At 47.6% G+C, this 27437-nt stretch overlaps 1 protein-coding gene across 3 annotated transcripts in view; it reads right to left on the reverse strand.

Moving 5' to 3' along the window:
- The window catches only part of MAN1C1 (mannosidase alpha class 1C member 1), a 296651-nt gene that overhangs the window by 121235 nt on the left and 147979 nt on the right, over positions 1–27437 (reverse strand). The window contains exon 2 of one of the 3 annotated variants that reach the window (XM_078452181.2): positions 18685–20196. In XM_078452181.2, the coding sequence (XP_078308307.1) occupies positions 18685–19224 (540 nt within the window). In that variant the 5' untranslated portion in view covers positions 19225–20196. Of the gene's footprint in view, positions 1–18684; positions 20291–27437 lie in introns of those variants that run through there. The other 2 variants (XM_060621586.3, XM_060621584.3) reach the window with 2 other exon arrangements.

A 27437-nucleotide genomic window follows, 5' to 3' on the forward strand; every position in this document is an offset into this window, starting at 1 on the left:
CTTTCCTCGACAGCAATGAAGATTAACCTATGCCCTCTCCCTCCACGCGTGGCCTCCTCCTACTGATGAGGGAGCTGGCCTGCGAATCTTTAGAGCGTGGCCAGGCTGGAGACGCACCATCCTATTTCCAGAAAGAAGGTGGAGGCACAGGTCTGCACGCTCTGCTGGGGCAAGGAAGAAGCCACGGGCTGGGGTCACTCAGCATCAGGCCAGGACAAGAGTCACATGTTGCCAGGTTAGCTCTTGGGCTCTCGATCGGAAGCCAAAAAGCAGACCACGCAGGACACTCGCTCCTCTTAGCAAAGGTCCAAAGGTGAGTCTTGATCCGCATCAGAAAACAAAGGGGAGAAACAGACTCTAATCCTTGATGTCAGCAAGGAAGGCAAGCCGAGGAGTCTGCGGCCAGGACAGACAGCCCTCCGAAGCAGGGCAGGGGTGAAGAGGAGAGGACACAGCGCTGCAAGCCTGAGTCTGGGAGCTGGGCGGCCAGGTGTGGCAGAACCAGCTGGAAAAGGAGGCTGGAGGCGGTTCTCTTGGTCCCTCTGCCACCTGACTCTACCTTCTCCCCAAATCTGTTTCTTCTTTAAACACCAGTGCTCCCGAAGCTTTCCTTGAATGGCTTTGCACTCAAGCGTTCGACCCCCGTCGCGCCACACTGTGATTTCTACCACGCCATCACCCCCAGTCCCAAACCCATATTTCCAACCACCCACTGGATGTGTCCACTTCGATCTCACAAGCATGTCACTTTATCCTGCCTAGAGTTCAACTCATCTCCCCTCCCAGGATTTCTCACTATTCCCACTCCCCGATGTCCCCATCTACCCCAGTAGAAACCTTGGGCATTCCACATTTCAGCTCCCACATGCACACCCAGGACCCCTGCCCAGATCCAGCACGTGGAGCAGAATGCTATCCCGCAAGCCCACTACCTCTAGTACTCTCTCCACATCTGCCTGAAATGCTGTCCTTTCCCCCAAGCTCATAGCAAATTGATGTGACTCCCCAGTCCTTTGGTCACCCCTTTATTTGGGCACCTCCGCGGTGCTAGAATTTTATACACGTCTATCGCACTCTGGCCAGATGTTCTACTCGTGGTGGGCAGAAGCCTCATCTCTGCACCCTCAGGATCTCAGGCACTGCCTGGTGTGCAGGAAGAACAAGGTTAGTTCTCCGAAAAAGTTGCACCGAACAAAACAGATCAGCAGCGGGTAGTTAATATTCTTCTCACTGCGTATCAGTGCAACTACATTATTTCATAAAGTCTGGGTTGGACCTGTTTGACAACTAGATTTCCAACATGGATCAGCTCTGCAAATTCCGGCAGTCACATAAAGGCAGTTTCTAGAACAAAAACGATAGGGGGAGAAGCCCAGCAGCTAATAAAAAGGGAGGGCTGAGAATTGCATCCAGAAGGGAGGGGAGGTCGGGCCCAGAAATGCCCAGTCCCTCTCCAAGCCAGGAATGGCATTCACCCAGGAGACCTGGCAGAGATGGACCCATGCAGAAATGCCTCAGCATCTAATTAAACATTTTAGACTCCACTGCACGAGAGAAGGAAACCTACGTCCCCCACGGAACCCTGACAAATGAGTCGTTTCCAACCAATCTATCACCATAGCATCTGGGTACCTCAGGAAGATGAAAATAAGACCAATACATAAATGAAAACCAATATACAAACAATCGTGTCCCCACACAGGCCTCCATGAAGCCGCAGCCACAGCCATCTGCCAAGTTCCATCCTCGTCACCACTTTCTGCAGCCAGAGGCCTCTGAGTAAGCACGGTTTAATATAAGATTTAACAACAGAAGGAAATGTCTTCTCTGAAGGCTGAGTCTCCATTAACGCTCCTACGCTAAATGTCCACCCCTTGGAGCCGGAATGAAATAAGTTTGGGACAAATAGGACTTGTTCTAGATGCCACAGCAGCCAAAGAATTTGCTAGAAATAGTTGGGACAGATTGAAGATTCCTGCATGGAAACAGAGCTCTCAAGAGGACTTGTCACTAAGCCATGGGGACGACACTCACACTGATCTGTAGCTATTCTCACTTCCTGAAGCTTCCACCAGACGTGGCCTGGGTAGAGTTGATCCGATAACCCAGGACAGCAATTCTCAGGTTAAGTCACAGTTAGCACCTGGCAAGGCAGAGACCGTGTGAAACTGCAGACCTGGCTGCCTGCTGTGTACACGCTGGGAGCTGGGTTCAGCTTTTCACTTCTTCAGCATCTCCTTTTCTCCTGAGCATCTGGTACTCGATTTTAAGGCCCAAACAGCAATGTGAAAAGGCTGCTCTGTTAACTGGAAAGCGGCGGAGCAGCCATAGGCAGGAGGGCGATGGTCTTTTGGGAGATCTTCTGGACAAGCAAATATTTTCATTCCAGATGTTTATGTCCTAACCTGCTTCCTCCAGAAAGGATTTCGGTGGGACAGGCAAATATTACGCAGCTAACGAATGTTTTCCTCCTTCTATGCACCTGTATGCAGTGGGAAGTGACTCAGACACAGGATAATAACACACTATAAAATCCCTGAAAGCCAGAGACTCATCTTTGCCTTTCCTTCAGCTCATATAGCCTTCAGGGCATAACTGAGGCTCAAGAGACAGTTCGTGTTTTCAACACGTTTTCTTAAAAGTTTTAATAAATTCGTGGCTTCCCTTGATCACGTTAACAGTACAGGCTCTTAACTCTTTTTTTTTTTTTTTTTTTTAACGTTTATTTATTTTTGAGACAGAGAGAGACAGAGCATGAATGGGGGAGGGTCAGAGAGAGAGGAAGACACAGAATCTGAAACAGGCTCCAGGCTCTGAGCTGTCAGCACAGAGCCCGACGCGGGGCTCGAACTCACAGACTGCGAGATCATGACCTTGAGCCGAAGTCGGCCGCTTAACCGGACTGAGCCACCCAGGTGCCCCGTAGGCTCTCAACTCTAGAAAACTCTGTTTTAATCGAGTCATTTCTCCAGCTCATTTTTTCCTTATCTGATCCTGGTCTCAGTCTGAATAAATACAGAAAATTTCCCAACTCTTCTATAAGTGGGTAAAAGGGAAATATAGCCAGGAAGGAGATACAGCCTACGTGAAGACAAAACCGCCATAGGTACGTTCTAAAGCATGGCTGCACGTTAGAACCACATGGAAGTTTTTAAAAATCCCAATGCTCAGGCTGCACCCAATTAAGTCAAAACTCTCTGGAGGAGAAACTCAAGTGTCAGTGTTGACGAAAATCCTCCATGGGGTTCCAGGGGGTAATAAAGGTTAGAATCCCTGTTCTTTTTTTTTTAATGTTTATTCTTGAGAGAGAGGGAGAGAGAGACAGAGTGTGAGCAGGGGAGGAGCAGAGGGAGAAGGAGACACAGAATCTGAAGCAGGCCCCAGGCTCCGAGCTGTCAGCACAGAGCCCGACGCGGGGCTTGAGCTCATGAACCGCGAGATCATGACCTGAGTTGAAGCTGGACACTTAACCAACTGAGCCAACCAGGCACCCCTAGAATCCCTGTTCTGAAGATTCAACAGACCAGTTCTTTTGATACCTACCAAGACTGACAATTTCTACGCTAATCCATCCCAAAGTGAAAGCTCTTCCTCTAAATTACTACCCATGAGCCTTAAATGAGGTAATAGAATGAATGTCAACCAAAGCGTCAGAAGAGTGGGTTTACATCAGTGTATCACAGTTTAATCTGGCAGGGCCTGGAGGTGGTCACTGCCGTTTCAGTGTCTTCATTCTCTCAGCTATAAAGTGGGATTATAGTCCATGCCATCCATGTATGCCACAGGCTGTTGTGGGGATCAGCTAAACTCTTAATGGGATGCTAGGGCTCTACTAAAAATACCACACACACAAGGAGTGTTTATCTCAGCTCCCCAGGAGGAGGTGGGCATTGTCCCAGCCCAACCCCCACTCCCCTCCAAATCAGATGCCCTGCAGATTCACCCTGGGGATTTAAATGCCAGTGGGTGGTACAGAGGCCAGAGAGTCAGAAACCCCCCCTTTTTTTTTTAATTTTTTTTAACATTTATTTACTTTTGAGACAGAGAGAGGCAGAGCATGAACGGGGGAGGGTCAGAGAGAGGAAGACACAGAATCTGAAACAGGCTCCAGGCTCTGAGCCGTCAGCACAGAGCCCGACGCGGGGCTCGAACTCGCGAACTGTGAGATCGTGACCTGAGCCGAAGTCGGCCGCTTAACCAACTGAGCCACCCAGGCGCCCCCAGAAACCCTTTTTATAACATACAAGACGACTTCAAATACCAGGGCTGACAATCTGGAATTCTGGTGCCAAGTTTAAGAGCACTTTACTCAGAGTACAGAGAATCTTATTATGCTTTAATCTAATTCAGTGTCTAATCACAGGAAATGTCTAACATTGTCTCCCTCAGCCCCATCTGGACTGACACTACTCTGGTACCATTCTTAGCTACTCAAGGATCAATAACCAGATGGACCTCCTAGCATGATTATAAGAAGGCTATTCCACAATACTACCTCTGAAAGTACATCCGTGTGAAGTCTCTGCCCCTTACATAATTATACATCCAAAAGGACCTATATCTGAAACAGCTAGAGAAGTCTCTAGACTGAGCTGCTATTTTTCTGTCTAAGCATTAAGGCTTCTCTGTAAAGGGTTTCCTTATACCCTAAAGTAACAACATTGGTCATACTTTAGAGGCTGCTCTCTAGGCCAGTCCTGAAAGCAAGAAACTAAAGTCTTCCTTCCCCATTGATTCTTATAATTAAAAACCAAGACTACTCCAGAGTTCTGTAAGGTAAGCGGTAGACCTGGGGAACGGCTTCTGGGAGAGTTGGAAAGGAGGAAGATTTGCTGATTTAGGTCAAGAACACAAGCACAGAAAAAACAAAAATGGTTCTGTAATGTCTTCCCAGGAGATCAGCATCTACTTGGCAAAGTTTAGCCTTAATCTCTGAAAAGCTCATTCCAGGAGTGAAAATGGGGGAGAAGGATCTTAAATAAGTGACTTATACCTTTTATTCAACACCCCACCCATTCCAAAGGACACAAATGAAGTTAAAGAGAGCCTTTGCCATAAGATACTATCTTCGCCCCACACTGAGCTTTCTTGAATAAGGGGAAATAATCAGATCTCACAGAACGCACCTTGGAAATTCTGAGCCACATGTATTTAGCTTTCTTCTGATCAGTAATTCAGCAATTTGGCCTACATAAGCATCTTTTTTTTTTTTTTTAATGAAAGAATTTACAAACCAAAGTTTAAAAAGTAGTAAATAGACTTAAGGTAAGGAGGCCAGAAAAATTATTTGACAGGTTAAAAAATCCTGGGAAGAAAGTGACACTAACGGAGGCTGCTGGAACATCACAGATACCAACAAATATTTCTTCTAACATCTAAAAACAGATGAGCAAAAAAAAAAAAAAAAAAAAAAAAAAACACAAATAATTTAAAATCACATCAACCAAAAATTAGGAGCCCTTTGATGTAGGTTCAGTACAAAATTATATTTCACGTACCCAGTACCATTTTCTAAAAATAAATAAGAATCTTTAAATATCTAAATTACACTAAAATACATACTTGATAAAGTTCATGTCATTGATTCAGGAGCGTTTAGAAACCTACTCAAAGTGTTCATTTGCACTTACATATGATGCTAAATTATCAAATCTAGATTGAATGGTTTCTTGGCCAAGTACAGATTAGAAAATCACAAAATTGGGAAAGTAGAAAATAAAGCAGCCAGATCAGGTATCCTGACAACTACAAGAAGTGACAGCTGACAGCTTAACAGAAAGAGGGGAGAAAAACCACATAAAAGCAGATGAAGCTAGGATCTTTTTTTTTTTTAAATGTTTATTTTTGTGAGCGAGAGAGAGAGAGAGAGAGAGAGAGAGAGAGAGAGAATGAGCAGGGGAGGGACAGAGAGAAAGGGAGACACAGAATCAATTCAAAGCAGGCTCCGGGCTCCGAGCTGTCAGCGCAAAGCCCGACGTGGGGCCCGAACCCATGAACCGCGAGATCATGACCTGAGTGAAAGTCAGGCGCTCAACCGACTGAACCACCCAGGCGCCCCAAAGCTAGGATCTTTAAAAGGTAGGATTCACAATGTTTAGCACAGAATCTTTTAAAAAATGAGTAGACATATGAAAATGTACAAAAAAGTGACCCATAACCAGGAGATTAAAACAGTCAGTAAGTACAGACTCAATGATGACAAAGATTTTGGAAACAGCAAAAAACACCATTTGAAAAACTATTGTAAATACCCCTTGGAATTTAAAGAAAACTATGGAAATAATAAATGAACAGATGGGAAATATCAGAGAAACAGAAACCATGGAAAAGGTCCAGATGGAAATTCTAGAAGTAAAAAAAATAAAATTTAAAAATCCTTGAAATAAAAAAATCGCTGGGTGGGCTTAACAACCAATGGAAAAGTTCAGTGAACTTGAAGATATGTTAATATAAATTATCTACATCAAAACACAAAAAGGCTGAAAAGAAAATGAAGAGATTCAGTTATCTGTAAAAAAGTATCAAGCAATCTAACTTCTATGTAACTGGAGTTCTAAATGGGGGTGCCTGGATGGCTCAGTCAGTTAAGCCTCCAATTCTCAACTTTGGCTCACAGTTCGTGGGTTCAAGCCCTGCATCAGGCTCCATGTTGACAGTGCGGAGCCTCCTTTGGATTCTCTCTCTCTCCCGCCCCCTCCCCTGGGCACACACACTCTCTCAAAATAAATAAACTTTAAAAAAGGAGGAGGAGGAGGAAGGAAGAAGAAAAGTAATAGGAGATGGAATGGGGCAGAAAAAAAATATTGAAGAAATATTAGCCAAAATTTTTCCAAACTTGATGAAAAAATACCAATCTGCAGATATAAGAAACTTAATAAACCCCAAGAAAATAACCAATGACATCCGCATCTAGGCATATCACAGTTGAATTGCTGAAAATGAAAGGCAAAAGTAGCATACCAAGAGAGGGGAAATATATACAGGGAAATATACTCTAACCTTTCATCAGAAACAATGAAAGCTACAAGACAATGGGTCTTTCGTTAAAGAAAAATAAAATTTTATACCCATCAAAAATAGCCTTTTAAAATGAAGGCAAAATAGAGACATTTTCAGGTAAACATAAGCTACAAGGATTTGTGACCAGCAAACCTATACTACAAGAAATATTAAGAGTTGTTTTTCAGGCTGATGGGAAAGTGGTACCAGAACTGACATGCAAGAAGGAATGAAGGACACTATAAATGGTAAGTATGTGGATGAATAAAAAGACTCCAATTTATTCATTTATTCAAGAAAACTGTTTGAAGCAAAAAAAATTACTAATGTGTTATGAACTATATATGTAGAAGCAAAATATATGACATGAGAATGAAAACTGAAAAGAGGGTAACACAAGCAGATTGTCAGACTAGATAAAGAAGTGATAAGAAGATAGTGAATGAAGCCCAAAATAAGCAGAAGGAAGGAAACAGAGGCAAATGTAAGTATTAAATTTTTTTTTAAAAAAATAGATATTTTTAAAAAAAGATCAGGGGTTGGGGCACCTGGGTGGCTTAGTCAGTTAAGCGTCTGACTTCAGCTCAGGTCATGATCTCACAGTTCGTGAGTTCGAGCCCTGCATCAGGCTCTGTGCTGACAGCCTAGAGCCTGCATCAGATTCTGTGTCTCCCTCTCTTCTGATCCTCACCTGCTCACACTCTGTCTCTCTCTCCTTCAAAAATAAATAAACATTAAAAAAAAAAAAGATCAGGGGCGCCTGGGTGGCTCAGTCCGTTAAGCGTCCAACTTCAGCTCAAGTCATGATCTCATGGTTTGTGAGTTTGAGCCCCATGTCAGGCTCTGTGCTCGGAGCCTGGAGCCTGCTTCAAGTTCTGCTTCTCCCTTTCTCTGCGCACCCCCTTCATGCTCTGTCTCTCTTAAAAATAAATAAACATTAAAAAAATGTTTTTAAAAAGATCAAAAGTTGGTTCCAAAGATCAGTAAAATTGATGAACTACTAGCTACACTATTTTTTCAAATTTTTTTTTAGTGTTTTTATTTTATTTTTGAGAGAGAGAGAGAGAGAGAGACAGAACATGAGCGGGGGAGGGGCAGAGAGAGAGGGAGACACAGATCCGAAGCAGGCTCCAGGCTCCGAGCTGTCAGCACAGAGCCTGATGAGGGGCTCGAACTCACAGACTGCGAGATCATGACCTGAGCTGAAGTCAGACGCTCAACCGACTGAGCCACCCAGGCGCCCCCTAGCTACACTATTTTTAAAGAATGCAACAAAGAAAGCAATTACCAGTATGGAAAATGAAAGAGGGAGCACCACTACAGGTCCTACAAATATTAAAAGGAAAATGAGAATCTTGGGAACAACTTTATTCTAATAAATTCTATAATTTGGATGAAATAGACAAATTTGTTGAAAGCAAAACTGACAAAACTGATGAGACAAATTCTGAATAGCCTTATATCTGTTAAAGTAATTGAAATGATCATTTAAAACCTCTCTCTCTCTCTCTCTCTCTCTCTCTCACACACACACACACACACACACACACACACACACACCCCTGTAGGCCTGGATGGCTTTGGTGGTGGTAAATGGTAAATTCTATCAAACATTTAAGGAAGACCTAATATTAGTGTCCCACAAACTTGTGCAGAAAATATGATAACATTTTTCAGCTCATTTTATGAAGTAACATAATGCTGTACCAAAAACCAGACAAAGCCCTTACAGGAAAACTATAGAGCAATATGCCTCATGAACACAGATGCAAAAATTCTTAACAAAATACTTGAAAAGCAAATGCAAATTTACCATTCTTTTAAAATCAATATGATTTGGGGGCACCTGGGTGGCTCAGTTGGTTGACCATCAGACTTCGGCTCAGGTCATGATCTCTCAGTTCATGAGTTTGAGCCCCACATCAGACTAGCTGCTGTCAGCCTGTCTGCCTGTCAGAGCCCTGCAAAGCCTACTTTAGGTCCTCTGTTCCCGCCCACCCCCCCCCCCACCCTGCTCTTCCCCCATTTGCACACTCTCTCTCTCAAAAAAAATTTTTTTTTAAAAAGGATAAAATCAATATGACTTACCATATTAACAGAATTAAAGAGAAAATATGACCATCTCCAGAGACTCAGAAAAAGTATTTGACAAAATTCAATTCCATTTCTGATAAAAACTCTCAGCAAACTAGGAACGTTATGGTAACTTCAACCTGATAAAAGGCATCTACCAACACCTATACCTAACATCATACTTAATGTAAAAGACTGAATGCTTCTCCCTTGAGATCAAGAGCAAAGCAAAGAGGTCAGTTCTCACCACTTCTATCTCACATTGAACCAGAAGTCCTAGCCAGTGCAATGAAGGAAGAAAAAGAAATAAAAGGCATAAAACATTGGAAAGGAAGAAGTAAAACCGTCTTGACTCATAGACAACATAATTGTATACCTAACAGATCCTAAAGAATCTACAAAGAACAGATTTAATAAATGAACTCAATAAGGTCACATGACACAAAATCAATATACAAAAATCTATTGTATTTCTGTGTACTAGCAATAAAAATTTAAAATTAAAAATTTAAAGATTACTATTTACAGTAGCAAATGCTGTTGTACTAAAAGACGTTCACGTCCTCTACATCAAAAAGTACAAACCATCGTTGAGAGAAAGAAAATCTAAATAAACAGAGAGAGATACCACATTCATGGATCAAAGACCCAATATTGTTAAGATATCGGTTCTCCCCAATTTGACTCACAGATTCAAAGCAAACCCAATCACACTGCCAGCAGGACTTTTCACAGAAACTGACAAGCTCATTCTCAAATGTTTGCAGAAATGCAAAGGATCTACAATAACCAAAGCAATTTTGAAAAGGAAGCTCAAAGATAGAGGGCCTGCTTTTAAGACTTATTATAAAGCTACAGCATCAAGATAGTATGAATTAGCATAAACATAAATCAGTAGAACAGAAGAGTCCAGAAACAGAACCATGTATATATGGTCGATTTATCTACCATGGATTCAAAGCAATTCAATGAGGAAAGGAGAGACTTTTCAACAAAAAGTGGTAAACAACTGGACATCTAAAAGTAAAATAATGACTCTCAACTCCTACCTCATAACACATACAAAAATTAGTTAGAAGTAGACAGGAGACCTAAAAGTAAAAACTAAAATGATCACGCTTCTGGAATTAAAAGGAGACTATTTTCATGACCATGGGGAAGGGAAAGGCTTTTTGGTTTTGTTTTGTTTTTTTTTCTAAGTAGACACAGAAAGCACTAACCATAAAAGAAAATATTGATACACTGACTTCATCAAAATTTAAAACTTCTGTTCTTTGGAGCACCTGGGTGGCTCAGTCAGTTGAGCTTCCAACTTCGGCTCAGGTCATGATCTCATGGTCTGTGAGTTCAAGCCCCACGTCGGGCTCTGTGCTGACAGCTCGGAGCCTGGAGCCTGCCTCAGATTCTGTGTCTCCCTCTCTCTCTGCCCCTCCACCACTTGCACTGTGCGTGTGTGTGTGTGTGTGTGTGTGTGCACGCGCACGCAAGTGTGTGTGTGTGTCAAATAATGAATAAACATTAAAAAAAACTTCTCTTTGATCACTAAGAAAATGAAATATTCTGGGAGCTAATATGTATGTATGTATGTTTAGTTATTTTTGAGAGTGAGAGAGCGTGAGCTGGGGAGGTGCAGAGAGAGACACACACACACACACACAGAATCTGAAGCAGACTCCAGGCTCTGAGCTGTCAGCACAGAGCCTGATGCAGGGCTCGAACCCACGAGCCATGACATCATGACCTGAGCTGAAGTCGGATGCTAAACCGACTGAGCCATGCAGGCACCCTTGGGAGCTAATATTTATAATAGACCGGGAGTGAATATTTACAGTATGTATATCTGACAAAGGACTTATATCCAGAATATATAAAGTATTTCTATATCCAATAAGATGACAAACAGTCCAATTTTTTAATTTAAAAAAGGGCATAAGATTTGAATAGACACTTATAGGATGATACGTAAGTAGTAAACACATGAAAAGATGTTCAATACCGATAGTTAACAAGGAATCAAGAATTAAAACTACAATGAAATATTACTACACATCACATAGAATGGCTAAACTTAAAAAGGTGAACAATAGCAAGTGTTGACAAAGATGCAGAATTCTCACACACTGCTGACAGAAGTATAAAATGGCCTTAACTACTTAGGGAGAATATCTCCAGTTTTCCTATAAAGTTAAACATATGTCTACTCTATGAACCAGCAATTCTACTCCCAAGTATTGACACAAAAGGAATGGAACGATGCCTATACAAAGTCTGTACATATAATATTCACAGCAGCTTTATTCATAATAGCCAAACACTGGAAACAACCAAAAAGTCCAACAACGGGTGATGGATAAACAAACTGCAGTATATTCATGCGAGAAAACATATCTCAACAATAAAAAGGAGTGAAGTATGGAATATGTTCAGGGATGAATTTCAGAAACATCCTTGGTGAAGGAAGCCCTGCACAAAAGGGCATATGTTATATTACTCCATTTATTTCAAGTTCCAGGACAGGCAAATCTCTTGTGACACGCTGAAATAGGAGATGGGAGGTGGGTGATGGGGGATTGCCTGGGAAGGAACAGAGGGACCTTTCTGAGGCGATGGGAATGTTCCACACCTTCATGGGTGCTTTATGCAGTTTTCTGCATTTGTCAAAATTCAGCAAACTGTATATTTAAGATCTGTGCATTTTGCTACATGTAAACTACACTTAAATAAATAGGTAGTACCTGCATCACAGGGTTGTTGTTAAAAAAAAAAAGGGACAAAAACACAGGGAGAGGCACTGAGAGGCCAAAAGACACCTATACAACTCAGCAGGCCCTACAGAACATGCTGTATTGCACAGTCGATTTTCTGGACCACCAAGTCATGACAGAGGTGGAGGAGCGGGGAGAAATCTATTATTCAACCACTGAAAATGGTTGTTATTTAGTGAACACTGTTTGCCTGTAAGTTTCACCTGTGGAGCAGGCGATACCCCGAGCATGCCAGATAAAAGCACAATTATTGCTCATCGATTAAAAAGAACGCTAATCAGTCTGCCAAAGTTCCTTCTGTAAAGTTACCACTAGCGGTTCTGCACTAATACAGATGGACAACTGCCCTGGTCTTGGCCTTTAATTAATGAAAAGGCGGAGTTAAGAGACATACTCAGGCCTCCTTGTGAGTAAGAGCTGTTCTGCCTGCCTGCCTGCCTGCCAAGTTTGGGGAGCTCTCAACCCAAATCTTAGAAAACAGCCTTTTCAGGGAAGAAAACACCTACGCCTGGGCCACCACACATACTGAGCCTGAAGCCTATAGCTGTGGTCTCCATGGTTTCTGCTCTCTTTGGCGGTGGAGGTCTGACTTGTAGTGATCTCAGCCACATCGACTCTGCATTTAAAAGAACCAAAATTGGGGGTGCCTGGGTGGCTCGGTCGGTTGAGCGTTCGACTTCGGCTCAGGTCATGATCTCGCAGTTTGTGAGCTCGGGTCCCACATCGGACTCTGTGCTGACAGCTCGGAGCTGGAACCTGCTTCGGATTCTGTGTCTCCTTCTCTCCCTGCCCCTCCCCCACTTGTGCTCTGTCTCTCTCTGCCTATCAAAAATAAATAAATGTAAAAAAAATTTTCTTTTTAAATAAAAGAACCCAAATTGGGGCACCTGGCTGGCTCAGTTGGTAGAGTATGTTATTCTTGATCTCAGAGTCCTGAGTTCAAGCCCCACACTCTGTGTGGAGCCTACTTTAAAAAATTAAAAATAGGGGTGCTTGGGTGGCTCAGTCAGTTAAGCTTCCAATTTCGGCTCAGGTCATGATCTCATGTTCACAAGTTCAAGCCCCGCATCGGGCTCTGTGCTGACAGCTCAGAGCTTCAGATTCCTTCTTCAGATTCCGTGTCTCCCTCTCTCTCTGCTCCTCCCCACTCATGCTCTCTCTCTCTCTCTCTCTCAAAAATAAATAAATATTTTTTTAAAAGTGTAATAAATAAGAGAACCAAAACTATGCTGTTTTGGCTATTCACTAGCCTCCAGAGCCAAGTGGGGGTAAAGAAGAGGGACTTAGGCCCTAGGGTCCTCAGAATTCTTTTGAGGAGTCTTCAATTTGATGTCTTGTCATCATCTGCCATGACGATGCAGAGCTAAGAAAGTCTTGTTTTGTTTCCCCAAATCATGCAAACACTTGCCTGTGAGGCCCTGGCCCTGGGGTAGTTGGAAGTCAAGAACCAGGGCTTACTGTCTGAATGAGCCTGGTCTTTCTGGACCACAGGTGTAGAGAACTGGAATCATCATCATCATCATCATCATCTTGGATCAAAGACACTCGTCCCTGCTCCATGCACGGTTCCTCTTTTAAAGTAATGTAATAAATACCCATGAATTCACCTGAGGCAGCTACTCTCCTGAATCATGTCCATCATTCCCTTGCTAAGGCTTTCCTGACCTGGCCAATGAAAACAAGGCAGGGAGAGAATTCCCTAAAGCTCTCCCACCACCTCCCTTTGTGTAACACAGACTCAACCCCGGATACAGGAAGGCCAGAGGCGGTACCCACAAGACTGGTTGCCCACTGAGATTATGAAACCGCTTCCCTGAATGGAATTCCTTTCCAATTTGTGAGCCTGATTTATTTTCTTCAGTAAGAGAAAAGATGTAAGTCCCTCTGAGCAAAGTATGCCTGATATATATCACAATATTTATTTTTGGTAGAGTAATGGATCAGTCTTCAGGGAAAGCTAGAGAAAAGGCATTTCTTGAGCTTGGATGTAAATCAGTCACTCCAAAAACCGCAGGGGAATCTATATTCTTACCCCTCTGCTAACTACAGTGTGAACTACACAGCTGACTTTTAAAAGTCATTGTTTCTAGACCTAACACTAACGACAGAGGTAAGGATGTGAGTCCCAACAAACAACCGCTCCTGAAATGTCTGCACCTCATTCCCCCAAATGATAGTGCAATGCAAAATAAGAGATCCAGCCGACCTGTGGGTGTGAAGTTGTCCACCTGGTGGGGACAAGGTCTAAGCTTTACACACAGTACTCCATTCCAAGGAAGAAGGATGAGGTGCGGCTGGGCTTAGGATGTAAGGGTCTCCCAAAGGACCTGTCCAGTTACTATGGGCCAGACTTCCTATCTACATGAAATGTATCATAGAGCAGGACAAGAGTGAAACTGAAGGACAGGGAGAAGAAAAGATCTTCAATGAATCTGCAACTTAAACAGAGCTCTTCAAGGAAAGAGTGTTCCCAATATTAATTACCCTGAACATCTCACAGGCTCAGATTCACATGCTACAAAGAACACAAAGCCCTTTAATTTTCCTACCCCTCCACGGCCCTAGTGGTGATAAATCAGATATACAGGGAAACCACACATGACTAACGAACCAGCCCATTAACGGCAAGCAAAGATCATTTGCCAAGATGACTTATTCAGACATAGTCACATATCATAACCAGCGATATCCTGGAGGCTTAACGCAGCAGGCATAGAAAGCAAGAGCTGGGGCCCTCCCTGCCAAGTTTCAGGCACTCCAGGGCAACTCGGGCATCCTCCAGATGCCTGCTATCCAGGCATGAAAAGACTTTATTCGTGGCTGCCACCTCCCCACTCTCTTCAAGGTAGACTACATGCACTTGGAAAATTACTGCAACTTCTAAAAGGCCTCTTGGGTCACGGAGCTGCTAAGTCCCCAGCCTTGCCATGGCCCCTACGCTGACACTCTTAGAATTGCAGGTACCCTCAGGAAGAAGACCCAACTTTTGCCACCAGCAACTTTAACTGTTAGTTTATAGATCTCTGCTGTAGCCACTCATTTAAGTAACTGAGTTCCAACTAGGTGTCAGACCCTATTCTAGGTGCTTGGGCAGATCCATAAACAAAACAGTAAACAGGCGGGAGTGAGGGAAAGACAAGGGTCCCTTAAATGCCAGTCCCTTTGTTTTACCAGGAAAACAGGTCCAGTGATAGACATGAGTTTTTCTTTGAGGTCAGAGTTGATGGCATGACTAGGTCTTGAACCCAGGCTGGATTCTTAGCAGGACCGCCACATTCGGTGGTGCATAAGGGGATTGGACAGAGGGGATGGGGATGAAATTCAACCCATGTTCTGCCTATGGACCAGGGGAAGCTCCATTCCAATACTACATTCTCACTGTCTCAGACTTCCCAGTTCCCTTTAACAAAAGCCCCCTAAACTGGAAGGGACAACTGAGGTTCCCCAGATTGGCAACCAACCATCAGCAGCAGGACCCAGGAGAGTGTGAACCCTTTCACTGAGATGTAACCCTGACAAGCTACACATCCCCCCAGCGCTTGTTATGAGTGAGAAAATCTGTTGAACTCGAATCTGTAAGGAATCCACCAATGGCAAAGCTCCCCTATAATTAATGATTATGACAATAATTTCCTATATCATCTTCAGATCTGGAAGAGAAGGCTGCTAGCAAGCTGTTTTACCTTCTCGCCAACTCCTTTACTCTTCATGATCCCAGGCTGAGGAGTTGTCACTGTTCAATCCCATCTCTAAAGTCCCATCTGGGGGCGCTGGGGTGTCCAACTCTTGATTTGGGCTGTCACGATCTGATAGGTCGTGAGATCGAGCCCAGCGATGGAGCTTGCTTTATCTATTCTTGACTAAGTGCCAGGGATGCAACAGTGAATACCACCACAATCGTCAACAACGGCACGCCATTGTCACCTCATGGAACTAACTAGCACATTGCAAACAGAGCTGGGAGAAGCCCAACTGCTAAGGAGTCCCTGACCAGACTGGCAGTCTACTTAGGGACTGCGTCTGGAAGCAAGGGTGTATGCGACACTCCCTCACTCCATTTTACAGAAGGAAAAATAAGGTCCAGGAATGAGAGCAGGTAGCTTGCCCAAAGTCAGATGTTGACAGTTGAACTGTCATTCACATTCTCTGGGTCTCCCCTTTCCACCACATTGCCTCCTGCAAGGTTCCATGGCTGCAGAGTGAAGAAAAATAGTTGGTTCTATGGACAGATTGTTTCCTGATGTACGTACACACCCAGAACATGTGGCTTCAACCCATCTTATCAGCACAGACCCCATGGCCATGTTCATCTCTCAAAGCAGTAGTTTATAAATATACTTCATTGATCTAGAGCCTGGGTGTCCAGTCTTCATTCACTCTCATTTATCACCCTCTCTGTGTCTCTCTTGACGTTTACTTTCACTTTAAAAACCTCGTCTTATAAGAACAGAGCCCTTTTTATCTGATACTAGCTCCCCCTCTGCTCCTGGGGTCTAATCAATCCATGTCTGGAAATAAACAAGCCAGAGAGGGAAGCACCAGTCCCTCTTACGAAAACAGGCACCTTTCTAAAATGATCTACCCCTGGGCACGGCACAGATAGAAATTTAAATGAGAAGGAAATAAAGACAACCTCCAGCCATAGTCCTATGCATTCCCTATCAGGCAGGACACCGGGGAAGGTAGCTCTGTGTTAACAGCTAACCCAAAGACTCGGCCCCACATTTTCCAGGTTGTTGGGAGGGGCGGGGGTCCAAACTCAAGAAGCCTGAAGAGACAGCAGGCTTCAACATATTCTAGTATATCTGGTTCAGCCTCCTCTGTTCTGAGGAGCTTAAGGTCTTCAGGAGAGTAAGAGAGGGCTCACTGAACACCAACTGCAGGTAATGCAAGCGGGCCTCCAGCTGCCACCAGGGGTGCTCAGAGATGCCAGTCTGAACGATCCAGACATCTGGCAACCAACACAAACCTTCACCCGTCATGTTATTTTACACCCACCTGCAGAGCAGAGTCTCCACACCTCCCACCACCCCCCAGCTGCTGCAGCCTGCAGCCTCTGCCGGCAAGGGAAGCTGTCTCTGTATGTAGAGGGGCAGAACCAAGTCCCCACTAGCCAGCACCCCCTTCCTACCATGGCTCCCGGCCCCAGGCTTTCAGAAATAGGTCACATATCTAGATGCAAATGCACCTCTTCTGATGAGGACAGCAGTTAGTTCTTCATTCTTTGGGGGAGGCTTCTGAAAATCTGATGGCAGCACGGGACACCCCCACGAAAAACTGCACGCGTGTAGTTTATATGTAATGTCACTGGGAGTTACTGCTCTCCAGGGAGGTGTAAAAAGGCAGAAAGGGCTAATGTGCTCAGAGCTGGCTTCAAGAAAGGGAGCTGCGGGTGGTTCACATAAGTAGTCAATGGCACAGTTCTTAACCAAAAAGGGGGAAATGATGTCCCTTCCTTAGCTCCTGCAAGTTCCAGCCTTCAATTAACGTTTGAGATTTCAACAAGAATTTGAAAACTGAGAGCGCGCACGCACGCGCGCGCACGCGCGCGCGCACACACACACACACACACACACACACACACACATACACCAAGGACTCATCTTTGTGGCTTTCTATCTTGACGTCATAAAATGTCCTGTGACTGCTAGTTAAGATAGTCTCCAAACGGGGCTTATCTTGGAAGGGCTGAGTACCAACAGAGGTAAGAAGTGTGGGAGAGGTGGACACTGGGATGGAGGACAGTCCAGACACGGAGAAAGGGACAGCTAAGCTCTCCACTGGCTCTGAGCAGATCCCGGCAGGGCAGGTCCTGACCCTTGCTGCCGGCTCCCCCTGGAAATCAGACCTGCTGACTCCTTTGCAGCAAACAAAAAGTCCAGACAGAAACAGTCCTTTCCTTCTGGGTCCATCCATGGCATGGGGAGGGCCAAGGCGGGGGTGTGGGGGAAGCATCCTCTCATTTCTAGGGAGGAGACCCTGGCCCACTGCTTGCCCATAGCCCCCTCGTGGCCTGGGGGTGTCACTGCAGCCCCCTCTGCATTGCTGGGCAAAAACCTCAGGCAGGCAGCTGTAACAGTGGTACAGCTGAGTATTTAGTTACCAGTGGCGGCTTGGCAACAATCTTCAGGCCACAGCGAGGCTGCCGTTTGCTTTTGGTTTCTTAAGCTGAGACCAAGACTCACACTCAAAGTGATCCTTCTAAACCCCTCCCTCCCACAATCCCTACAGGGAACAAGTCCAAGACCCGCTTCATTAGGCCAATCACCTCAGAGCTTCTGTAACATTACCAGCACCCTATTGATCATTCCTTCCTGCATCACATGCTATTATGTACAACTGTTCCCAAGCTCAACAGAAATAGTTAGCAAGAATCCACAACACTTTCCGGCTTGATTACAAAATACTTTCAGGACACCAAATACACCCCCAAATCCTGGATTTCCAGGTAGCAGATCCTACAGGGGTTTAGGGAAAGTCAGGACTTACCGACACACAGTGAGAAAGAAGGTGGCTCTTGGCCCTGTGCAAGCAGCTAACTAGCAACTCCACAAAGGGACAGAGCCCACCTGGGCTGGGGACTTGACCGGAAGGACCAGAGTCCGGGAGTAGGGCAGAGTCGGTCCAGCGGTTCAGCTACTGTCAGGGATGGGGATGATGAACTGAACCCAGCAGTGGGAAAGTGCCCACTAAGGAGAAAGTGGAAAGTTTGGGAGGAGAGAGGACGGTGCAGTGTGCCAGGAGGGCCTAAAGTAGTGAGTGGTCCAGGGACCAGAAGTGACTGGGGCCAGGGGAAACGGATGGAAGCACAGAGAGTCTTCCTTTTCCGAAGAAGGGGAGTCCTTACCTCCTTGATTTTCTCCCGCTGGGCTCGAACTAGGCTCTGGGGCTCCTTACTCTCATCCGCCCTAGTCCCCAGGACCGGGTGGCGGAGGCGGCTCTGGAACGCGTGGAAGTCAAAGCTAAACGGAATGCTCGGCTCCTGGGGTCTGAGGGCCGCGCTGCCGCTGCTCCGGGCCGCCGTGGCCATTTCGCGCGTCCCGGTGGGGTGGGTGCGCCGCAGCCACCCTTTCCGGCGCCGGGCATTGGCTTGGCTGCTGGCGTCGTCCTCACCCGGGGCTGGCACGGCGGGGGCCGGGTTGGGAGGCGACTCCTGCTCGCGGGCCAGAGGGTGGCCGGCGACTTCGGCCACCACCTCCAGGCCGGGCTGCTGGGTCCGGGGGGCCAGGAAGAGGCGCTTGAGGCGAGAGGAGTTGGGCAGCAGGAAGAGCGCCCCGAAGCACAGGGTGACGAGGCCCGAGAGGAAGAGAAGGAAGAGGAACTTCTGCGGCAGCCGCAGCCCCCACGGGGAGGCCGGGACGAAGACGGGGACTTTCCTCATGAGCATCGTGGCCTGGCGCGGGGCTGGGGCCGGTCAGCTCCGGCCGGGCCCCCCCACCCCGAGGCCCTCGGAGGGCAGGCACTGGCCGGCAGGGGGTTTGGCGCGGGGAGGTCGTCGAGGGGCGCCGCCCGGGGTGGGGGTCCCTGAGAGTTTCGCCGCTTCGGGGGCCGCCCCTGAAGTTCAAGGAGTTTGGGGGCGCGTCCCCCCGCGCCGAGGCGGGGGCGCAAGGGCCTCGGCGGGGCCCGGGCGCGCCGGGCGGCACGGCTCGGGGCCCGGGCCCGCAGGGGTCGGCCGCGCGCCACAGCCTTCGCTCCGGCCGCCGCGGAGCCCCTCCTCGCAGCGGCCGGAGCCCGCGGGGCCCGCTCCTTCCCGCGCTGCGGCCGCCGCCGGGGCCGTCACATGCCGTCCTCGGCGCCCAGGCTGTCCGCACGGAGGGGCGCCCGCAGGCCTCGTCCCCGCGCCGCGCCGCCCGCAGCCCCTCGGCCCAAAGTTTCAGCCTCAGAAGCAGTTTCCAGAAGGGGCCGGCTCAGGGGGCGAGGCGGTGGCGGGGCTGGCGTGTCAGCGCCGCTGAGAGAGCGCGCCGACCCGGCCGGGTCGTGACAGCTCCCGGCTCGGCTATCGGGACACGTCCACAACTTTGCTCCGCCGCGGAGCGGACGCCGGGCAGCGGGAGCGGGCACTTCTGCGCCCCCAGGGCAGGGGGCTTCCTGGGCCCCCGGGAGCAGAGGGACGCCCGAGCCGCGCGGTCCGGCGCCGGGCGCAGTCCGCCGTCCGCGACCAGCCGCGGCGGGGCGGCTGCAGCTGCGCCCGGGAGTGCGGACTCCCGCCCCGCCAACTCGCTGGGGCTCGGCGACCCGCTGGGATCACCTGTTCCCGGCCCCCGCCAGCCCCGCGGAGCGCGCAGTCCCGGTTGCACCTCTCCTGCTGCAGCTGGCGTCCTCGCAGCGGCCGCTCCAGACGGGCCGCTGCCTCCGCAGGCTGTGCCGCCGCCGCCGCCGCCGCCGAGCCTGCGCCCCACACGCGCGCACACCCGCCCGGACGCCTCCGCCGCCGCCGCAGCTCGGGCTTTCACTGAGACAGCGCCCGCGGCCCCGCCTCCCTCCGGGCCACGCCCTCGGGCCACGCCCACTGCGCGCGCCCCGCGGTCCACCTCCGCCGCGGCGCCGCAGCCAGGCCAATGGCCTCGCGTCTGGGGGTAGGGAGCGCGGGGCCTGAGCGCGGGTGGGGAGAGGCGAAGGGACTCCAGGCCACGCCCCCTCCCTCAAGTGGCCAGCGCCGCGCACACTCCCCCCATCCCACCAGCACCAATGGTCCAGCTGCGCGGAGTTGGCGCGGGCGGGGGTGGAGAGCGGAGCGAGGTCATTGGCTGCCTCGGAGGGATCCCCGCTGGGCTGCAGCCGCCCATTGGTTAGTGGCCAGCGTTCGCTGGACTGGGGGCGACCGAGACCCCCCCCCTTGCCGCCCCCGCCCGCGCCGCTCCTGTTGTTGGTCTGCGGGTGGGGGCCGGAGACCCGGCCAGTCTGAAGGGCTCTGGCCGTTATTCGGTAGCAGCTTTCGCCCCTCGGTGCCAGTCCAGGATTGACAGGGAGCTGAGGGCCTGCCCAGGGGTCCTCAGAGCTCCCGCAGGAGCCCTGGTGGTGCTGCTGTGGCAGGCTCTGAGGAAGGGGTGGCCGGGGCCAAGCCGGGGAGCTGTGGCCGCGGTGGGGCCAGCCTAAGGCAGCGGTTCCACTGGCCCCCCGCAGACCACTGCTCTGCCTTCCTTTTCCCAGAGCCCCAAGAGCCGGGGCCCCTAGCTGGGGGAGGGAGACATGCGATGGGAGAGCAGAGGAGAACCCTGGTCGTGCGTAGAGACCACACATATCATGTGACATGCGAACCTAGATGCCTGCGTGTGTTTATGTGCACATGTGTGCTCCTACGCATAAATACATATGCACTCAGGGATTGCCTGTGAGTATTTTCACAGAAGCACACATTTAATTTGGGTATGAATACCAAGTGATTATACCAGAGCAAAGGTAGACATCCATACATATTAGTACTAATATTGACGTGTGCACACACATATCCACTGACTCACAGCAGACAGGCCCCAAACCATGCACTTGTACACGCTGCCAGGCATATATTCCCAGACACGTGTGTCTCGACCCGAGGGCCCTCACACCTTCCTCCTTGGACTTGAGTCTCTCTGTGCTTTCCTTCCTGTTAAACCCAACCCAGGGCAAAGCAACATTGTGCTGTGTGGGTCTTTCATGCAAAACACTTTATAGAGACAAATAACAGCAGAGGGAGAGACAAATTAAGAGGTGTAATAGGCAAGAGGGAAAATATCTGCTTTCAGCTGCAATTTAAAATGAAATGCAGCGTTGACGAGACAGAAAATACTGCAGGGAGGCCTTTACTGATGGAAGAAGCGGCCCAGGCGGGCTCTCACCTCGTAAATCTTGCTTCTTCCCTGAGGCCTGCTAGGATGGGCCACTGAGGCTCAGACATCCTTCTACCTCGGGCAGGCCACTGACAGCAGACCCTCCCCTGATATTTAAATACCCTCGGCATGTAAATTGCTTTCCATTGAAAGTAAAAGACTGCTCTGGGTAACAGGTGCATACATGTTGGTCACTGGAGATGAATAGTCCCCCCAACCCAAATCCCACAAGTTATACCTAGATTAAATGTAAAATTCTGATTCGGATGTTTCAATCCCTCATGAGTTTGACTGGCAGGAGTCAGCTCCCTGGAACCAGCTGTGAACATCAGAGACAAACATGTGATCCACTTAGATGCAGGAGCCCAGACATCTGGCCTGGCCTGTTCCCATTTCCAGTGCCCCAAGCATCCCCTCACTGGGTCCCATCTCAGGAAGAAGCGGGCTTGTCTTTGGAGAACCAGGAGCCCAGCGTTGAGAGTGTAAGGGGAATCACTGTTCAGTCCCCTGAGGAGGTAGAATCCAGGGGAAGGCAGGGGGGGGGGGGCGGGGGGTCAGGGGAAGCAGGGTATGTCTGTTTGAACCGGATACACAGTGGGATTGCGATACCTGGTTCCGCCTCTCACATGTTGGTGGGCCAGGGTAGAAAGTGGGGCTGCAACAAAACCGGCACATTCCACAGATCCAGGGTACAAAACCCAGAGCACAGAGAGGACCACTCCATCTCAGATTGATGTCGTGTTGGTGGTTACACTGAGTTGGTGACCTTTTACACTCTCCCTAGAGAGCTCACTGAAACCCTGCAGGTCCCCATCCCAGCCTCCGTGGACCTCACACACATCATGGCTCTTGCGTCATTTCGTCACTCGGCTCTGCTATTGATATGCTGTCACACAGCAGATACTTCCTCACGACAGGGGCCATGGCTTGTTCACCTCTCTAACTGCCCTAGGTCTTAATTACAATGCCTTGCATGTGTGTGCTGTGTTTGTTGAGTAACCAATGGATAAATGAGTGAGTGGATGCCCATTCCACAGAGGACGAAACTGAGCCTCGGGGAAGGGAATAATAATGAACTAACATTCTCTGTGTTCTCAATGCATATTACTTCACTTGCTTTTCAGAACACGCTTAGGTGGTGCATTTTATTGCTGGCCTCATTTTATAGATAAGAAGACTAAGGCTAGAGAGAGTTTGGATAGGTTAACAAGTATCTTTCTCAGTTTAATGTAGAAACTCAAATGGGGCTGGTAACAGAGCTAAATAGCCCTTTAAAGAATCCATTCTGACAACAAACATTTATTGAAATTAGATGCTAGGCATTTCACTAGTCTCGGGTTGGACACGAAGATGAACAAAGCATGGTTCCTGTCATTCCGTAAAGAACTATTTCTTGAACACCTACAATTACCAGGGACGGAGGGGCTGGAGAAAATAGCCGTGAATAAGGTAGGTGTGAAGCCTATCTTCAGGAAGCTTCTTGTCTAAAAGGCAACAGGGACCAATCCAGCCCGTCAGGAAGGGAGCCACGGGGAACTGGTCTATGTGCTTCATATCTCATTCTATCAGGCCCTCTTGATGACTCTCTCTGAAGTAGGCCTTGAGATCCCAGCTTAGCAGATAGAGAAACCAAGGCTCAGGCTCACGACACAACTTGTCCAGAGTCACACAGGGAGTGATTTGCAAATATAAGAGAAAACCAGATTCATGTGCTCCCAGAATCTATGCTCCTTGTGTTAATAATATTAATAATAACTAAGATCAATGGGGCATTCACTATGTGCCAAGCTCTTATAAAAGCATGTTATAGAAGCTCACTTATTTGATCCTTACACCCACCCCATGAGACATTTTACAGAAGAGGAAACGAAAGCACCCGGATGTTAAGGAATGTGCCCAATGTTCCACATCTGGCAAGTGGCAGAAGGGGGGATTTGGTCCAATCAGTCAGGCTCCACAGCCCTTTATGTCTTGCAAAGTCTACTGCTTTCTATCTTATAACGCCATGAGATCAGGTGCTGTAAGGGGTCAGGGCAGAGGACAGGCTTGTTGGGAAGATTGTATGAGCTCACTCAGTCATTCAACATGTGCATATAAAGTGCCTACTATGTTCCAGGCAATATACAAAGCTTTAGGGATGTAATGGTGAGCCAAAATAGACACGTTGTTTCCACCCGTAGTGCTTATAGTCTCACAGGGAAGAAGGGTTTCAACAAACAAGCAATCCCCAAATCCGGATGTGGGCTGAGAGGGGAGAGAGAAAAGAGAGAAATGCTGCTGTATGAACGTGGAATAATGTAGACCTAGACTGAGGTTGGATGAGAAGTGGTCAGGGAAGACTTCCCCCAAGGCCGAATGGCGCTACCGAAGCCAAAAGGGATAGTGAGAACACAAGGCTGCGGGGACGACATGTGCAAAGGCCCTGGGGTGGAGGGAACAGAAAAAGTCTGTTCTTTTGAGAACAGAAAAAGTCTGAAGTAGAGAGAGTGATGGGGAAAGACAGGAAGTGTCGCTGAATGATTCAGGGCAGGAGTGGGAATATGTGTAGGCGTAGGTGGGTGGGTGGATTCAGATTAACATTTTAAAAAGGCTACTCTAGCTGCAGTGTGGGCAACAGAATGGAAGGCAGGAGCGAACAAAATGGGAGCTTTCAGAGGATATTGCAATAGTCTATGTGCCTTAGCCTGGGGAAGTGGGAGTCACCAGGACTGCAGGGTCCCAATTACATTTCGGATCCAAAATTGATAGGACTCAGTGAATACTTGAAATAGGACGTTGATCCAGAGGGAGACATCGGCACTGATTCCCAGGTCTCTAACTTGCCCCGGAGTTGGGGGGCGGGGGGGCACTTGCTGAGATGGGAGCAGTGAACCAAGCTCTGAGGGATTTCCCTTCTGTTCATCAAGAAGGTGCTGGGCGGGTGGTGCAGAATCTGAATCTCAAGTGGTCATTAGTCCCATTTAGAATCGAAGCCTAGAGATAAAACCACGTTGCAGCCAAGAGATAATCATCAGGCAGGTTCCTTAATGGCCTCCAGATAAATTGAACCCTGGGCAGGAGAGACACTGATGACTGGGGGCCTGCCCAGTGAGAGCACACCCCATCAGTCTCGAGATAAAAGGCCCTACAGCTGGGCTCACTCCAGCCGGCTATGGGACTTAGTCAATACTTCGCTGTGTAGTGGTGGCTGATTTCAGAGTCACAGAGCCCTGAACACCTGCCCTCATGGATCTTAAAAGAAAGTCACGGAGGTTTCCTTTCACCTCTTCTTACCTGAGTCCCCCAGCCCTGCATCAGAGGTCAGCCAGGAGCAAGAATTCTCAACTGGGAGCAATTTTGCTCCCAGGGAATATTTGGCAAAGTCTGGAGATAATTTTGGCTGTCACAGTTGGGGGAGGAGGGCTACTGGCATCTAGTGGTAGAGGTCAAGGATGCTAGTAAACATCTTACAATGCACAGGGCAGCCCCTTACCACAAAGAATTGTCCAGCCACAAATGTCAACAGTGTCAAGGGTGAGAAACCCTGTAATGCCAAGGCTTTGAAGTCAGAGAGACCTGGCTTTGCTACACATTGACCGCTTGAGCTTGGGCAGCCCATCTGATCTCTCTGAGGCTCGCTTTCTCCATCTGTCAAAGGGGTGGCAGGGGAGCAATCAATAGTAATACATACCTCAGGAAGATGATGTGAGAATTAAATGAGATAGGTGACTATAAAGAAGCAAATGCTGGGTTCATCTTCCAAAGGAGCAGGAGCTGAGCTGAACTTATTCTTGATTTACCTCCCAAACCTAAGTCCTCAGTATGCTGGAGAAGGGAAAGCAGAGTGGTGAGAACAAGAACCCTGGAATCAGAGAGTACCAGTGTTGAGTCTGGACTCAGTCTCCTACCAGCATTGAGACCTTGGGCAGATTGCCCACCTCTTGAAGCCCCGGTTTCCTCATCTGTGAAATGGACATGATCACAGTACCCACCACATATGGTGGATATGAGGACTACAGGAGCTAATCTTTGTAAATGTCTGAGCACAGAGTCTGGCACACAGTGAGCACTTGATCAGTGTGAACCCATGCTGTAAAAGACAAAAAGAATCATGATGCCTCATTTCCTGATGCGAAGCCAGCTAGCAACCCAAACTGAAACTTTGTAACAATGTTTCCAAGGACTGTAGCAACTTCCAGCACTGTGTCCCTGATCCCTATGAGAATTCTGGTTTGTCAAGTGAAGATTGAATTAGACACGGATTTTCATTTCAGAAGATGAAAGTTCTGTTGTGCTGAGCATGACTCAGGAAGCCCCTCCCCTCTAGGAGTCTCTAGATCCAGCAGATCAGTGGTAGAATGTTGCAGATGTGGAATCTAAGGATCAGAGCATGTAAGTAACTTGTAGTTGGAGGCAGATACCAGCTGAGGCAGGCATAGTAAGTGATCAGGGTTCTCCTCACTCCTGCAATCCAGGGTTATACTTACCTTATTATCATTGTGGGGATTCAATGAAATAATCCACATTAATGCCTTAGCAGTGTGCCGGGCATATAGCAGGAACCAAATGTTAGTTATTATTTATGGTACTGGCACTTTTTAAAGAGCATGTAAAATAAATAACTTTGAATCACATAAAAGTACATTTCCAAAAGCTTACATCAAGCCCCATAGAGCTAGAAATGAAATATTATCCTTAAAATGTAACCCTGGCATAATGTAGTCATCTGGTTCCACTTGCCAATATTAGGGAGTTTTTGTTGGTTGGTTTGTTTGTCTGTTTGTTTGTCTCCTAGTGTCCATGGGTTATTGAGGCTCCAGATTCTAGGCAGGATCTCAAAGTATTTTTCTAGAACCAGGTCAATAAGCCAGAGTGGCAAAAGAATTGTGGTTACAGCCTTGAATCTCCTCGAATCCCAGTCCTGCCTCTTGATGACTGTGTAACTTGGGCAGGCCACCTCATCTAGCTCAGCCTCAATATCCTTGGCTGCAACATAGCTATGATGTTACTGCCAAACCCAGTCCCAGTTAAACGTTTGTATTATTAAAAGAAACAGGAAATAGCAAGTTTAGGATTCGCGGTTGATAGAAAGGGAAGGCTGGGGTTTGAAGACAGAATCCCACCAGTTATCTTACTTGTCCCAAGTCCTTGCTCTGCCATTTTGAGTAGGTGACCTGAGCAGATTACTCACCTCTCTGAACCAATTTCTTCACCCATAAACGGGACCCATAATACCCTATGTGAGATAACCAGTTGCCAAGCACTCTGTTAGTAAGAAAGCAAGAGACATGTTTCTTGTGGTTACGGTCCCTTTTCAGAAAGAGTTTGCATCATTCCACAAATATTTATTGAACCTCAACCATAATTTAAAGGCTTTGCGATTCCCTCTATTTCTTATTCTGTTCCGTTCTACTTTTTCTGTTATTCTATCATCTGTATTAAAAAAAAAAAAAAATTAAAAAGCTGACAGAAACCAAGTTAGTTATGTGTTCTATTTGCCAAATGTTTCCGATCTGTGCCTTTGGGGCACATGGTAGGATTGTCCCACCCCCTTTGGGTGGAATGGAGCCACGTGACTAATTCTGGCCAATGAGCTGTCAGCAGAAATGGGAGGTGTCACTTCCAGGCCAGAGCATTTAATGGCCAGAGCCGTATCCTCCAGAGCTACAGCTTTCCCGTAGCAAGGTGACTTACAAGGCTCGAGATGGCAGCTGCACCATCAGCCAGAGTCCCTGCAAGATTCTGGTGAGCAGAACCTTCTGTGTATCTGCACTGGCGGCTCTGGCATGGAACTTAGATGACAAATTAATAT

The sequence above is a fragment of the Panthera onca genome, chromosome C1 (assembly GCF_046562875.1).
Source record: "Panthera onca isolate mPanOnc1 chromosome C1, mPanOnc1 haplotype 2, whole genome shotgun sequence".
NCBI classification, from domain to species: domain Eukaryota; kingdom Metazoa; phylum Chordata; class Mammalia; order Carnivora; family Felidae; genus Panthera; species Panthera onca.